The 16,765-nt window shown below is 42.6% G+C and overlaps 1 protein-coding gene across 1 annotated transcript; it reads right to left on the bottom strand.

Moving 5' to 3' along the window:
- Positions 1 to 6,614: 6,614 nt before the first annotated feature.
- Positions 6,615 to 15,177, bottom strand: DMRTB1 (DMRT like family B with proline rich C-terminal 1). The gene is made up of 4 exons (XM_026035851.1): positions 14,784 to 15,177; positions 13,038 to 13,270; positions 11,401 to 11,545; positions 6,615 to 8,182 (listed from the first exon to the last, which is right to left on the bottom strand). The coding sequence occupies exons 1-4, from the start codon at positions 15,175 to 15,177 to the stop codon at positions 8,079 to 8,081; spliced, it is 876 nt and encodes a 291-aa protein (XP_025891636.1). The 3' UTR covers positions 6,615 to 8,078.
- Between the last annotated feature and the right edge of the window lie 1,588 nt (positions 15,178 to 16,765).

The raw sequence follows: 16,765 nt of genomic DNA, 5'->3' as shown, positions 1-16,765 counted from the left end.
GAGGAACAAAACTGCTTTCTGAGGTACACCCCAGGATTCTCTCCATATTCTTTCTGTACATTCCCCCCAAAACGGAGACCATTTGATTTTGACAGGTCTTCAAATTTCATCACATCCTAAATAAAAATAAAGTTAGACTACAAACTAGACCTGAGGAAGTCAGTCTCCTACTCAGATAGATTACCTGCCTTACCTGAGCCTCTGAAAGTGTCCTGTGTCCTGAAGGACACTTGCTCTGCGTGTTGAGGCTGTCTCTCACGTGTCACTTTTCATCTGCTTTCGTGAGGCCAGACTGGGGCCAAGGYTCAGCAGGGACAGCAGACAGGGCCACCACGGCACAGCTCGGTGCTGTGGGAGGACTCCAGCCCTCCTGACAGAGGCTCTACCCTTCTGGCTGTTACCTATACACATTTCTCACTCTTTGTGTTTAGACTTCCATCTTCCCTTTTACTTCCCCACAGAAGCACTGGAATTTTTTATGAAGTACATATTAGAGCTTTGAATTTGCTTCCTTTAACTACCAGTTGTTATTTCTAAAAACACAARAACATCCTATGCACCACAAATCCACAAATAGATTTGTTACTACAATGAGAGAAGATCTGACCTCGTGGCTGCTTTTGTAAGCTCATAAACCTTTTCCTCCAGAAGTGACATATCCCTGCTACAGAAACACAGAGCAAAATTWGAACCCAGGCAGGAGTGTACATACCCTTTTCTCCAGCAGATAACAGAGCAGTAATGTGCACAGAGGTTTACTAATCCCTTCCCCAAAACCTTAGCTGCTACACACGGCAACATTCTTGTTTAAATCAGAGCTCCACATACTTGCCAGCCACAGTCACACTCCAAAACCAACRACTTAAATCACAGTTCATAGCAAAAAAATGTAACCAGACACTTTCAGAATGACTATTCCTGCTTTCCCTCTTAAAAGACACTTCTACAGAATCCTTCTGTRACTTAGATCTGGCCCTGTTTGCTGTTTTGGTATTAACTACAGTTTGAGCACCATGCCTCTCTAAGAGGAGCTGATGTGACTGGATTAAATACTAGCCCAGTTTAATGCTATCCAAGCACAGTTCCCTTCTATGCACATTTCTCCTTTCTCAGTCAAGTTACATTTCTCTAACCTGTGGCTCTCAATTTTGTCAGGCATAAAAGCAGTCACATTTGAAGGAAGAAAGTCTTGTGTCTAACCTAGACAAAGTCCATTTTCTAGAACTTCCTTGCTTGAATGAATCATGTATATACATTTAGAAAACCATAGCTGAAATACCGTAAGCTGCAAAGCAGACTGGTGCAATCCTAAATAAATTTGTTCTTGGGACTGCTAGGTAGTCTCCATTTGTTCTTTGTAGGCTCTGGGTTTTAGCCCTTTCTTTTGGTTCTCTCGACCAGAGTTCTCATCATTTCACACTCTGGTTCTTTTTCCACAAATGTTCTTTGTTTCCTCATTCTCTCAGAGCAGGGAAGTCCCCAAGAACAAGGCCATCTTAAACTGATGGTATCACGTGTTAAATATAGGACAGACTGCACCAGCCAATGCTGAACATGCGTAGAGAGAAGACCAAATAAGTATCACTCAGGCCCCCACAACAAAATATCTGGAGATGCCCTGCAGGGCATTATTTTCACTATATTGCCCTTTCTTAGGGCASCAGTTCCTTAGCAGACAGATGTAGATGTGCCTGTCCTAAAAGGCAAGACCTGAGCTCCAGTCAACTAGCGTATTCTGACACCAAGGGCAGTAACTACCCTCTCTRCTGACCTAGTGCATGGGAGAGACCATGTTCACTCCAGCGATGTCTTCATTGCACTCGCTTCCATTTCTATTAGAGAATCTGTGTACTTGCCTTAGGTTTGATTAACAGAAACCCTGTTAATAATCTGCACCGCTGGTCAACTGTCTTGTTCTCAAGTTTCTCTTTGGAAACTTGGTACTGGGAAATTGGTGCAAACAAATCAAACTGATTCAGCCTTTGTTATGGTGTTAAATTGGTCTGGAAGGGTCAAATTTCATTTGACCTTGAATATTCTTGTAGATTAGGTTCAACACAAATAAACATAAGCTTCACAGGGCTAACATTTGGCCTAATTTTTAGTCAACAAATGCAAGTCCAAGTAATCCAAAACCAAAACAAAATGTGCTGAATTGCTTCAAATATATGTATATATGTATATGCTTAGATCTTAAGTGTTTTCATTTGTTGTTTTTAAGCTAAATTGAGACTTTTTGAAAATGGCAAAAATATCCTGARAGCAAGAATTTTAACGCTTAGCCAGCTGTACAGGTTGGTTTACATCAGGAAGAAAGAGGTTATAAATGCCTTCTAAAATTCTATTTTAAATTGCAGTTGTTTACTGTTTATGCAAGTGTTCAAAAGCACACATTAGAGTACGAGCCAACATGAGGCCAAACACTGAGGGGTGTTTTTCTTCCTGCATGCCACCGACAAGGACCTGTTGCACTGTCGGGGCAACGCTGAGATCCCATGTGGCACCTGGTATCAGAAAGCAGCCCAAGAGTCCAAGAGGAGCTGGAGACTCACCCGCAGCTATGAGATGCTAGGGAAGAGCCAGTCCTGACCTGCTTTGGGATTATATTTTGAGGTAACAGCATCCTGTCAGTACCCTCTTGCCTTTCCCAGTCCTTGAAACATAAAATGTGCTGGTAGCATCTTACTTGGTCAAAATCAACTTTCCAGGTTGTTCTGATACCTCAAAGTGAATTTCTTCTCTTCTATGGAGGTGAAGGAGTGTTAAGTGTGCTGGTATCCATCTGCAGGAAAATCCAAATTTGAGACAAAATACCTTAATACATTGAAACAAGATCTTACTAAAGATGTGAACGAGTTGGGATGCTGAGTGAACACTGTGGGAAAACTGGTCTTCAGCAGAAGTCTCTCTGCAAGCGCCAAAGCAGGGGGAAGAATGAGGCCAGGTCACACTTAATAGAGTACGGGCTGCTGCACACTGAGACCTGGGTGAAAGACCAAGGAAAGGYAAAAAGTAGCTTAGCCATGGATTGCATTTTTACCAATGTTAGTATAAGATTTGGGCTAGAAAGGTGGTTTTCTGTTATTATTTAATGTAACTTCAAGAGAGAAAGTGATTAGTTTCTATATTGGCCCTGCTATCCAAAGTGGTAGAAACCTCATTAAGTCTTGTTCTAAAATAAGAGTAATAAATCCCATGAATCCTCAAAATCCCCATTTGAAAATGTGAGATGGTAAATGAGGAAGGGAATGTAAAAAAAAAAAAATTAACAAAAAACCAATTATCTGCAGGTACATCGGACTTCTGAATTATTAGAATGTAACTGCATATTTACTAATGAAAAATATAAAAAATAGTCCACTTGCACCTTGATCAAAAGAACACATTTCTTAATGGGAAACAGAAAAAAAAAATAAGAAAGGTTCTCCCAGGGAACTCTGCATGTGGTTGTTATTTAAACCACATTTTGTAAAAATAAATGTTTTGGATTTGTCCTAGCTTATGTGGCTTGGACACCTTTGAGTAGATTGTACCATTAGGACTATAAAATGCTGAAAGTAATTAGTAAATGAAACCAGAAATGCTTCCACTAAAGACAGTTGCATGAAATAAATGTGAAGGCAATGTGAGATCAGAACTGATGTATAATTAGAGCCGGATTGCTACAAAGCCAGTAGCAAGTTCACCATTAATGTTGCACAGCTGAGGAGGCCAAGATCAGAAATGCAAGTTGGAAGGACAACAGGGGAAAACAAGAGGAAAGTCGTACATGCTACAAATAAAAGACGATAAACCTGCTGTGGTTTTTTTTGCTCTTTTTTCCCCCATAAATGTTCTAGCCTAGTTGCTGCACACCTTGCTCGTGTCTGACAAGACAGACCTTGAGGATACTCACGCCAAGTAAAATGCATGGGGTTTGGGGATGAATGGACACATCAAGGTCTGGCCAACTGTGAGGAATCTGGTGCTCCCATGATGGCTACAACCAAATACACAGATACACCCCCATTTCAGGACTAGATTCCACAAGGTTTTTCTCTAAATTTCATTCCTCTTCTACATTTTGGCAAGAGTAGAGTCTCTGTGACTAATGCTAATATTGCAGTAGTAAAATACAGGGCAAAAATAGGAAAATCAGACCTATTTGCCCATAAGAATGATTTAATTAAAGTTTCCACTGTTCCAAAGTAGGTATGTTTCACATCATAATTTTTCTGTCACGAAAATTATTTTTTTAAGGGGAGGGAGAATTTTGTTTGCAGCAAACTGACTTTATTGGTAGGCAGTTAAATATTTCTTTGGATCTCTGTTCAAAATTAATTACTYATTAATGTGGAAAAAACAACTATAGTCTTGCTGTGGATTCAGAGGTTTCCAATTGGGCGCATCTAATTCCAAGAAGAAAAGGAAAAAAAAAAAAACTAGTGAGAGTTAATATTATAATTACTGTCATACGAAAACCTGCTTCAGTCCAGATGTAGAAAGCAATACCACAGAATGCTAACATCTTGCAGTTTGCTCTGGGGCAATGACAAATGAGTCTCACATATGCTTGCAGAATGGACATATTACGTGATCCTTCTAGAATCCCTTGGGTTTGTTTTCTTTTTTTCCAAAGCTCCTGCAGAAAATGCAAATCTACAATAATCTGAGGTTTTGGACAGTGTCACAGACACCTCTGTGTAAAACTTGGAGCCTAAGCTTGCATACCTAACTAACATGTCAGCTCTGTACCCTTACAAATAATTCCAGTGGAAGCAATGAAATTAGTGGTGTGAGTAAGCTTTAAAGAACTGGCTACTAATTTTAGGTTTTCTCCTTCAGCGTACAAATAATACTTGTTCTGTGATGACCCAGCTGCTTGCAGTGAGGACAGAGGACTGAAAGAAGTGTCAGACATTAGGAACCACATCTTCAGAAATTCAGAGCTATTCAGCAAAGCAGTTGAAGAAAGAAATCAAGTAATAATGATGATGTAAATGCTATATGCAGAATTACTACTGAAGTCAGCAGTAGCTTGCATGTGGAAAGATTTCAGGAGCAGATGTCATAGCTAACTTTCCTTTTTGTCCTCTAGTTTTATGAATTTGACCAAACTATACGTGGCTTCAGCCTTAATAAAATAAAATAAAAAATCTAGGTTGATTTAGATTGGAAGACCAACTGACTGGTCCAATCCAAATCATTCCATTTCAATCCAAATGATTTCATAAACCCTAAGTAATTTATTTAAATAAATGGAGTCAGAAGAGATCACAGAGCTTAATCACTGGAAACACTGGTTGGCACTAAGTTTGGAATTAAAATTATTTGCTTGGAAGTCTTTAGGCACACAATATGAAAATACTACTTGTAAAGGCACGTTTTTTCCCTTGGTTAAAAACAGCAAGCTGAGCCTAACATGGAAGAATGGAAACCTGTCATACCAACCTAAAATAATCCTCCCTGTTGGCTGGGGAGTTACAAACTTTCAGGTTCTACCAATTAATTAATCTTTCAAGATAAAGTTAAGTGCAAAATAACTTGGGGACAATTTTCTCCAAATGTAAAAATCTGAAGATGACACCAAACAATTACCTACAAGGAAAGCCAATTTTAACTGCCCAGCAGTTACTAAGCTTTAGACTATTGACAGCTACTTTCTTTGAGTCCAGATGAATGGTACCATGGAAGACCATCTCAACAGCCTTGCCAAAGTGAAGGTGACTGCTACTGCTCTCACCTCTCCACAGAGCCAGTCATTGCATTACAGAAGGCAATCAGGTTGGCTAGGCATGATTTGCCCTGTTCCCAGCCACCTTCTTGCCCTGGATGTGTATGGAARTAGGTCTATCATAACAAATTTTCATAATAGTTTTGCATTTACTTCGACCCAGTGTTCACAGTGCTGTAGAACTTGGACAGTTTCTCATCTCAACTTTCTCCGCTCTAGTCTGAAGAGTCCAGTGTTAGGCTCTCCTCTTTAAAGCAGCTGTCGCTTTTCCTCATTCAGATTAGTTGCCTTTTTGCTCTCTAAAGCTACTTCATCCCTCTTGAGATGAACACTGACCTGCAGCAATGCACAAGTCCTACCAGAGAACSATATCATGATCCAAACCCAAAGCAAAGGTTTTGGTTCACTAATAGATGGCTCCAAGACATGGAGGAAGAGAAAGGCCAAGAGTCTGGCTTGACAATCTGGAAGCAGACACTGGAAGCACAGCAAAAGGAGAAAAAAAAAGGACAGTATATATGCAGAATACCTGCAATGACTGTGCTTTACAGTCAGTGAAWTGGGCTGGAGTCCATCTTGAGATTTAAAGAGTGTAAAGCAACACCGATTATGACTTTGGAAAAATATCTGGGAAAGAGACTATTCAACTGTTCAGTCTCGTGCATTACAATTTCCTTAAATCATTATGTTATATAACTCCATCCACAGAAGAACCTGCTTTGTGGGTGTTGCTGGTGTTTCAATTCAAAGATGATTTTATTTTGAAATAGCTTTACCTCCATTCAGACACCTTTAAGAAGTATTCAGACTTTCCCAAGCACACAGCAATTTTTGAGAGAAGGTTTGGACACTCKTGGGAGCTGCAATCTGTTGTAAATCTAGTACTTAACAAGTTCTACATCAGATTATTTGTTACAGGTACATGTGTTTTTTAGTTTCTCTTTCTGGCAATTTTAAGTGTGCCCCTTCTACTCACTGCCCCTGAAAAGCCCTGTCTGTGCGCCGCAAGTCATCCCAGAGGGGAAACATTCCAGCAGATCATCTACTACCTTTAGGTACTCTGTTTTTTTCAGCTTAATACTATTCCTTTATATCTTGCACTGAGCAAGGGATTATTACTGTAAGCAACAGAAAAGAAGAATATTTTTATTTCTCACCTCTACAGCAGCAGTTGATGTAGGAGAAAAATACTGAAGTCTAAATCTCTTTGCAGTCAGGCTTGTTACACACAGCTGTTCAGGAGATCATCTGAAATTTGCCTAGAAAACTTACATGTAGATACACAAGCCTCATATCATCAAAACTGTATGAACAATTTAATATATCATTTTTAATTATTCAAAAGTTCTCCTAAAGTTATTCAAACATTAACAACTAGATTCACTTAATACAAAACAGTTCCTTACAGCTAAACAGTAGAGGTAAGCACCTTTCATTTTTATCTAAACATTATCATCGAAAAATACAACATTTATGGGTTTAGCTAATTACCATTCTAAATGGTGTTTTGCAMTAGAGCCTCCTAGTCTCTCTCTCCCACTCTTCTGATACACCACAGTACACTTCCAACCTCAGTACACTTCCAATCTTGGCATTTAGCTGCCCACCTGAGTCCTACAGAATCAAAGAGCAGTGTTTATTCAGTTGTACTGAGTTAAGCATCATAGAAATAATGTATAAACCATCACAGGCACTCAAAATCCTGTGTAGTAAGAGGTGATTCCAAATAGTCTATCCCCTACCTGAAGGGAAGATGCCCTAAAGGCAGTTAACCTGAAAAACAGTGAGGAGGTACTGGATTTCAGCAGAGATGATCAGGCTTTTCCACAAATCCCTCTCAATCCCTCCTTGACAAGTGTACCAAATATCTGCTACTGCCTCTGCGTGAGGACCGCCAAGGAATCATGTTCCTGATCAGTCATGTCAATCAGCATCCAGACTGTCTTCCATGCTCTCTTACCCCATCTTTGGGCACTGCATCACTTAACTCAGAACTTCCTCAGAACCAGGTTTTCTTTACAGCAAATAGATATAGAAACAACACATTTCTGACCACTGCTGTGAGCAGGAGAAGGCTACCCGGAGTGTGTGTGGCAGAGAGGTATGAGGCAGCCTCAAGAGCGGAACCAGCCCTTAGAGTTGTAATTTTCTGCTGGTTCTTCCTGCTTAAGGAGGAAGGGTAGAGCTGTGATGCTGATAGCTCTAACATGATCATAAAGTGATGCAGAAAACTGATCTCCTTCCAGCTGATGTGGCTGCTCATTAAGTGTTACTTAATTAAGTGTTGCTCTACACCCCTATTAATCAATAATCCCCTCAGCAGTGAAAACAGTGTTGCCTGCTACTCAGGTCTTCTCCAGGCCATTTAATTTTTAGGGTATGCAGTTTGATCTCTGTCTGTTTCTTCCGGGCAAGACAGCTGGGCACGTTCACAGCCCACCTCTGAATCCTGACTGTCAGCTGCTGTAGCTGAAAAAAAAAAGGACAAGAACAGAAAACAAGGTTAAAAACAAGTAAATAAAAGAAAAAAAAAACAAACAAAAAGCACCCCCATCTTGATTTCAATTTGCATTGCACACCATGTCAATCACATTTCCAGAGATAAACAATCAATGCAAAATTACTTTTGTAAATGCAGTCTTTCAACTCAGATAATTCAAAGGTGGTTGACATGAAGAGCTACAGTTCTCCAAAGATACTGCCCTTCAGATGGCAATTGTTGTTCCAGCCATGCTTAAAGAAATGCAGCAAGAGGGCTTCAAGATGGCAAGCTGGGCTGGAATAGAAGTACAAGGCAAACTGTTCTGCTCACTGAACAGCAGTGGGRTTATGCAATGCGTTTTGAACCCTCTGAATTCACAAAGGCCTTGACTGACTGAATAATCACCTCCTGAAATCCAACTGGAGATTTGCATTTTTCCGGTTTGCAATTTTCCTCGCATGGAGAACGAGATTTGGGGGATTTTTTTTCCATGGCTTTTTCTTTTAGAAAGCCAGTAACCTGCAATSAGATGCTATGCTGGTAGCCATACTGGACATACCTTGCATTTATTTTGTAAAATCTCCATATCATTGCTAGTGAATATGGCATGAAATTGCATAACCACACAGCCTGTACTTCAAATCACTATTGTAAACCTAGCTGACCTCAATCATTCAGCTGCAAGTCAACTATTGACTCAAACTCTTCTAGCAGCTGCTCTTAGCCTTGGGAAAACTTTTTAAGAGAAGTCTTGTTTTTTCTTTTAAATCTGTCTTCATCACAGATTCCATTCTGAGGCAGAGATCAAGAGATCACAGACATTTCTTCCCACCAGTACTAGTTTTCTATAACCATTTTCCTGTAACTGTTTTGCCAGAGAGCCCATTTTGCCTCAATTTGAGGTCTTTTGGGAGACAAGATGTCTAATGGCAGGTTTGAATCAGTTCCTTTCTCGGGAAAACAGACACAACACGATGGCATTACGCACTAAAGGTTACACCTTTCCCCTTTTTTTCAAGATGTGTCTCGAAAAACAGAATCAAAGATTTCTTAGTTTCACTGTAGCTTCTCTCTTCATCTGTATCTTCTGCTTTGACTGCTATTTTGTATAACACCTCATGCAGAAAATATGCCCCCCTTTCACTGAGTCACAATCAGCTAATTTCTACATATCCTGAAGCAAAAATATTACAATGTTGTGGAATTAATTTGTGCTTCTTCCCTCATACCAAGAGAATGGGGCTGTTCTCTGAGCACAGGGACACAGGATGCACTGTTTCCTAAGGCTCTGTGCCTGGGTGGTGGTTTTCCCTGTGTGTAATAAGGGCTGAGGTCACTAAGTGGCATTTTGCTCTGTATGAGGGGTGCTCTGACGACTCCTCTCTAATCAGTTGCCTATTTTCATGATTATTTGGCCACTAGGACCTCTCTCTCACCAATACAGTGCTGGATCTTCTTTTTTCCTCATGGTACATACCTCCACTTCCCTCCATGTGCCTCCTTCTACCCACTGCCCCAATTCCTTCCAAGTTCCACACTCCCCACATCATACTGGAACAAGCTGCCCAGGAAGGCAGTGGAGTCACCATCCCTGGCTGAGTTCAAGAAACATGTTGAGGAGGTGCTTAGGGACACAGTTTAGCAGGCAGGGTGGTGATGGGTCACGGTTGGACCTGATGATCTTGAAGGTCTTTTCCAACCATAATGGTTCTATGATTCTATACCTGCATCTCTCTAGATGACATACAGCCTTCTACCACTGCACTAGCTTCTGACAGGATCTTCTGTCCTCTCTGGACCACAAARCCCATTGATCCTTGTGTCCACTTTGTTTTGCCTGCCAATCCTCACCTTCCTCTCTGCCCTTCATACTGAGCAAATCCTGTAGCACCTCCAGGCCCCCACTATCTTCTAAACACTGAGTTAAAATCCTGACACATTTATCAGTATCTCTAAACAAGTTCACATTTCCACAATGTCTATTCACCCTCCAAGCTGCCATAGTCTTCCTATTTCCCTTATCCTCTCCATGCCAAGCTTGATTTTCCTTGGCTTCATGTTATGAGGAACTGACACACAAAATGAGACTGCAGTGGCCTTATCTTCATGAGAAGCCAGGCTAAAAAAAAAAATACCCAGTTTATATCTTGTCCCACATATTTAACCACAATTGCTAGTTTTTAAATTCAAATGAGACAATTACACTCCTCCTTCTTATGCAAATTTGATTTTTCACTGGGTGATGACAGCAATTTGGTAAACAGTCATATGTACAACTTCTTATTTCCATGTCTCAAAAGTGAAAAAAAGTGCCCTATTTATATATCTCTATTTTCCAAAAGAATTTAAAATAAAACAGACTATTCACTCATCCAGTGCTTCTGGTTAATTTTTGAGCAGTTCTACCCTCTTGTGGTCACAACTAGCTGCAAAAAAAATGAAAAACTTAGAATATAATTATAGATACAGCCACATGTGGACCCAATACAGAAAAGAGACCCAAAGAGTAAAAAAACTTATCTATACCAAAAATCTAAAATATTGTGAAATGCAGTATCAACAAGATAATTTTCAAGACTCTATCTCTTATTTCTATCAGTTAAAATGTAGGATTTACAAGTGAGTGAGAAATTCCATATTGCTGATGGTGTTAGTCTGCATTTTTTTAACATTTAGTCTAAATTGCAGGAGACCCAAATATTTTTGTTTTTTTTAATCCAGCAAACTGGGTGCTTAGAAAAATATTTTCATTTTGTGAACATCAGCAGATCCCACTCTGGAATGAGCCCGAGTCCTGGGACCTCTCTCTCTGCATGAGATGCTGGTGCTTGTCAGCTAGAGACCCCGGAMGCCAGATTGCTTTCCCTAGGTCAGCCCTACCCAGAGCTTGCACTAGCTTGCAAGCCATTCTGGCATGTCCAGGATCTCAGTCCTGAAACTCCAAGATGTGGGTTTTGAGGTCTTCAAAACCCGCCTGGATGCCACCCTGTGCCACATGCTCTAGGTGTGCCTGCTTGAGCAGGAAGGTTGGACTAGATGATCTGTAGAGGTCCCTTCCAACCTTAAATATTCTGAAATATTCTGAAATATTCTAAACTCCAAGAACTGTAGCTCAAATGGGTTTCTCAGGGCTTCCACCTCCAAGTTTAGGGGCTGAATCCAGGTTAAAAATGGCACTCTTCGGGCACATCTCATACTTGCTTACCCCGTGTTTCCTTGGTTGTTTCAGTCAACACATTGATTGGAAGAGGAGGTGGAACGTAATGAATCCCTGGCAGGAAACTTGGTGGAATAAACTGAGGCAGAGGAGTGTAATATCCTTGATGAAAATCTCCACCTCCATCTGGAATCTGCAGAAACACATAAAGCATCAGAGACTGTCTGCACAGCATGTTCACAGTATTCATTTCAAACTTGATTTTGACCTGTAAATGTCCTGTTTTTGTCTCTGTTGTGCTGTCAGGTGCTGCCAAATCCACGTGCATCTTAAGAAGTGCCCAGCCTGTCCACACTACAAGCAGGAACCAAGAAACAGCAGCTTCTCAGACCATGTCTGAGCTTAAACTGCCCTTGTGAGTACTTGTCATCTGTTTTGGTGTCTCATCAGACCATATAGTTTAAGCAAGGGCACCTCACCTTCATCACTTACCTGGAGCACTTGGCACTGAGCAGATCAGGCAGTTTTCAGGCAGGGTCTTGGTCCCTAAGCCCAATGAACTGTATTCCCTATTCTGAGGGGCAGGTCTGCACACAGACTTCCCCCAGGCCTAGGCTTCTTCATGCCGAAACTCATGCAGAAAAATAGGAGCACTTCTCTCTTCAATCTGGGCATGCACCCATGTCTCAGGTCACACACTGAACTGTTATGAGAGTTTCCTGTCTGTTCCAGGGCCATTAAAAAGCTGAGTTCAAAACCACAGACAGTGATGTCCTAAAGAAGGAATGCCCAACCTATGTGGGCAGCCATATCCAGCTGTCCAGGGTAATTTATCTGGGCCTCAGGCTGCTTCTATCCACTTTTGCTTTCAGCAACCCCTAAAATGTAGACGGAGGTTTCCTGTGCTAGCATAATAAATCTGGTACTCTTGAGGCAGAACACTCTGTCTTAACAGGAGTTGATCAACAGTGTTCAGGGCAGATGGAAATCTGGTAATGTGCCCAAGAGTGCWACAAAGACTGGACACCAGCAGTTTAAAGCAAGAGGACTGACAGCACTGAAGGGAACTCAGTGTCCACACACACTGTTACAGCTGACAGGTCATTTAGGATCTTGCTTCATGCCTCTTCCCTGTGGTCTGAAGGTGTGGGCCAGGCTTTGCCCTGGTTTGTCTCTCAGCTGGGTATTTTACTTGCCACCCTCAGCTTTCACAGGCACTGAAGCAAAGTGCTGAACTCAGCCAAGGAGTCTAGGTTAGTGATACTGATTTGTTCTCCTGAAAGACTTCCCTTACCTCCAAAACCTGTCCATTCCCCTCAATACCATCTCAATTTTCTGTTTAACACTTTTCCCAATAGAAAATCAATCTGTGCCACATACGCTGGCACAAAGGACTATGATAGTGACCAGTTGCCATCTTCCTAAAAGTCTGTGGAAATCAGCAGGAGCTTTAAGCGTCTGAATACAAAACCTGTCCCCTCACAACTGCATGGGTTTGGTACTTGCGGTTCAGGTCAGACTTTTAGCATTACTATTTGCTTTTTTTTTTCTTCAGTGTAATGTATCAAGATCCTGTGAAGTTACTGATAAGCGGCTAACTTTTCATGGTTACTTTAACAGCAAGAAGGCAGCTGAAAATAAAGAGAACAGTATTTCCAAAGGTAATCCAAAAGACCACGACTTACTGACAGAGATGTTGCACTGCCGGGCCCATAGCTGCTGGGAATGTGTCGGAAGCCTCTTTGAAGGGATATCCCTGGAGGTGATGGTGCTCCCCTACAGCCTGACTGATTGATAGCAAATCCCACGGGAAAGGGGTGGTAAGGATACACCCCAGAACGCCCAGGGTAGACCTTCAGAGGTTCTCTCTCCAAGTACTCAGGGTTAACCACGTATTCAGGAGGAAAAGTTCGGTGAGCTAGGAAAAAATTCGAAAGAAATAATTAAAAGCATCACTGTGGAATTCACCAGAAATAGCTTCAGGGTCAAATTCCAGCCAGGACAATTTGGCCCTTTTGTTTCACTTTTACCCCRGGGAATTTCTTTTGTGATCTTTTTAAGAAACTAAGAAAAGGTGCAGCAAGTAATCCTAACACTGCAGAATGAGCTGCAGTCTCCTCTGCCTTATGCATTGGGAAGTCAGTCAGTCCCTAGTAAAGCCCTGACTGCAGTCTTCTTTTTATATGCAACATATATATGTATATGTTATATATGCATATATATGCATATATATGCATATATATATGCAACATATATAAGTATATATGCAACAGCAGGAGAAAATAAATTACCTTGACTCTTAAATCAACCAAAACTAAAACTAAAACTAAAACTAAACAGAAACATAAAAGGTCTATAGAAATACTGTAGAGCTCTAAATTCAGTACCATCTGTACTTCCAAAGTTAATTTTCAGAGAAGAGCTAATTTTAGCTTCCTCGACACAAAGGGAGAGTTGCAGGTGCAAGAATTAATTAAAGTCCTTTGAGTTTTTATCTTGTGTCTGAACTCTTAATGTGGCTTCCCTGATGTCTGAAAAAAAGGGACTGTATGTAAATGAATAGAGCCTTTCTTGTCTATACATCCTGCTGTTGATATAGGAGTGGAAGGCTTGCTTCTGTAATAAACCTACTGGAATAAACCAGAACTATCATTCTGCTGTTTGCCTCTAACCCTGCTTGAAATTGGTCAACAGGTTAAAAATGTTATTAAGGGAAAGACTAACAGGCACATGTAGAGCCAGCATGAACCATAAGCCTCATTTCCTTAGGAAACCAAGGTGAATAAATGGAACAGATTAGGTGGGAACTAGAGATGTCTGAAATGACCCTTTTCTCTAGGCTTCTCAGACCAGCGTTTTCTTTGTCTTCTGGACTGCCAGCCCTCCAGAGAGCTGGGCTAATGGCTGCTGCCGTCTGTAGGGATTTCCGTAAAACCACTATAGAAAACAGTAATAGTATGAAATTACTATAATAAATAGTAATAGACTAGACAAGTCACATGAAAGACTCTATTAAAGGAAGCAATTTAAGAGGTGACAGACCATACACCTTTTCCATCTGCAAAAMCTATGCCGAGCTCCTAAACACAAACGCGCTTTTACTCCCAGTGCTCCACGCCAAGTTAAGCCTTTGCTGCAGGAATTAGGGCCAAAAGGTCTCCTGCTTTTATGGTGCTATCATAAAACGCTCGCTCTGGGCAAGTGCAGCAGTGACTTCGCCATTTCCTTGCTGTTGCTCAGTGCTTTTTCTTGTTGATGTGTCCGGGAAATTACAAACCAGGAGGGAAATGGGCATGAGTGCCTTGCTGGCCGTGGCGCAGCCAACAACACTCTGTGTTTCCCTCCCAAATTCCTTCCCGCTGGCTTTGTCTCCCACCCTGGTAAGCCTGGAATAGCAGCGGGATGGAAGCAGAGCAAGGATCGGCCCTTACCGTAGTCCCAGAGGGCAGCGCCGGCGGGGGACGGCGGCAGCGGGGCCCCGCGGCGCGCCATGCTCTTGCCGCTGCCGCCAGCGGCCGGGGTGCCCTTGGCCACCGCGCCGCCCTGCTCGGGGCCGCTGGCCGCCCCCGGGCCGTTGGCTGGTGCCGCAGGGCCCGGCGCGTCGCTGGGTGGGGGGTCGGGCGCCTGCCGCCGCAGCGCCTTCTGCGCCGCCATGATCTTCTGGCGCTCGGTGATGAGGGCGCACTTGTCGCAGAGGCAGAGCTTCCAGCGGCAGTGCCCGGCGTGGCCCTTCACCGGCACCACGAAGCCGTGGTTGCGGCACCGCGAGCACTTGGGCGTCCGCAGCGACACCTTGGCCGRCGCCGGGGCCTCTTCCGCCTCCATGGCCGCTTGCCGCCACATGCCCGGCCCGCCTCGGTGCTCTCTTATATRTCACATGCCCGCGGGCCCGGCATGTAGCAAGTGGGGCAGGCGGGGCAGGAACCGGCCCTGCTCCCCGGAGCCGCCCGACCGCGAYGCCTCTGCCCACCGGCGTGCGCGGCCCTGCAACGGGAGACAGGGCATTTGKGACAGGCCCAAGGGGGATGTCTGGGCTAACGGGCACCATTTYCAGGGCTTGCAGCGCTGTGAAATCCAGAGCCTGTCGCCACACACCCTTAGGCGATCATCTCTCCTTGTTAACTGGCTTTCACACCTTGCATTGGCCTTGGATACAGCCTGCACCTTCCTTTCATTTTGTTTCCAGTTTGCAGTATCGTTTTCTTGATCAGGACAGAGTGACTACTTYAGCAAGAAAAAAAGAAGAAAAAATTCATCAGTTCATCCTTCTGTCTTTCAAAGAAAAGCTCTACACCTTCTCTGCAAGGGGAAAATCATATCCCAAACTCATTCTCCTTTTCCAGAGAACCCAAAACTTCTTATTCTCTAGGAACAGACACRGATTTATACTTGTGCTCCAGCATCAGTGCTGCTTGTAAAACACTTGTGTTATTTGTTACTGCTTGTAGCTACAAACCCTTGCATTTATACACTAGCCCAGGTATAGGGCCAAGCTCCACGCTAAACCTTGAGACTGCTGGTTTGCCTCCCATATGCAATTTTGTTTTAAAATCTGGAGATGGAAGTAGCCTCTGTAGCATTAACAGGAGTTAACAGCAGTTGCAGTATAGCAATTGCAATAAAGCTTTTTTTTTTTTTTTTTTTTTTTTTTTTTTTTGTTTCAAAGCAATTTCATTTCTGCCCTGTTGTAATCTGGACATGCAGAAACACTCTTTCTGGGCTGGGGCTGCCTCTTTAAGACATTTGGCTACAGTCTGGTTCGTACCAGCAAGGAGCAGCAGAGCCCGGTCACTGCAAGCGCCAGGGCTCACTCTCATCCCTGCTTTACACTTTGAAAAGCACCTTTAGGACTTCCACTGTGTTCCAATGGGATGTGTTCCCCTGAGGAGGTGTTTGCAAGACCCACTGGCCAAAGCAATTCAGACCCAAGTGCTTCAATAAATGTTTCCAAGTCTCAGTCCCTGGAGCAGCCAGCACAACAGCAATCCCATCCTGCAGACCTTGGGATCATGAATGTCCCAGACCTTGGGATCTGCACATATGCAAATGCAGTCATTAAYACTATCCTGGTGACCACAGTCCTTTCTCCTAGGAAGCCTCTGAGAGGGCTATGTAGAAAGACAACATCATGTGCTGTGTGCACTGTGCCTAAATAGCTTTGAAAATGTGACCAGGAAATGTTACCATTTGTTCCTTGTTCAGAGAAGCACTTGATTAATGTGCCCTGGATACAAACCAATTTTAACTGCAGATTTGAGGTGCTGCTTGCTCATGCAAGCACTTGCCTTAGTACCTGATGTTCCCATAATCATGCTAAACATTGTCTCTCTCTTAAAAACTGAAGGAGATCATATCCCTGATCATCTGTCCCAGARTTTTGGTGTATATCGAGGTGCATAGTCAGGTTCATATT

This window comes from Nothoprocta perdicaria, unplaced genomic scaffold (assembly GCF_003342845.1).
Source record: "Nothoprocta perdicaria isolate Ctin4 unplaced genomic scaffold, notPer1 scaffold_0, whole genome shotgun sequence".
Classification (NCBI taxonomy): Eukaryota; Metazoa; Chordata; class Aves; order Tinamiformes; family Tinamidae; genus Nothoprocta; species Nothoprocta perdicaria.
Note: the sequence above shows the minus strand (reverse complement) of the source record. Positions and strands in the feature narration are given on the sequence as shown.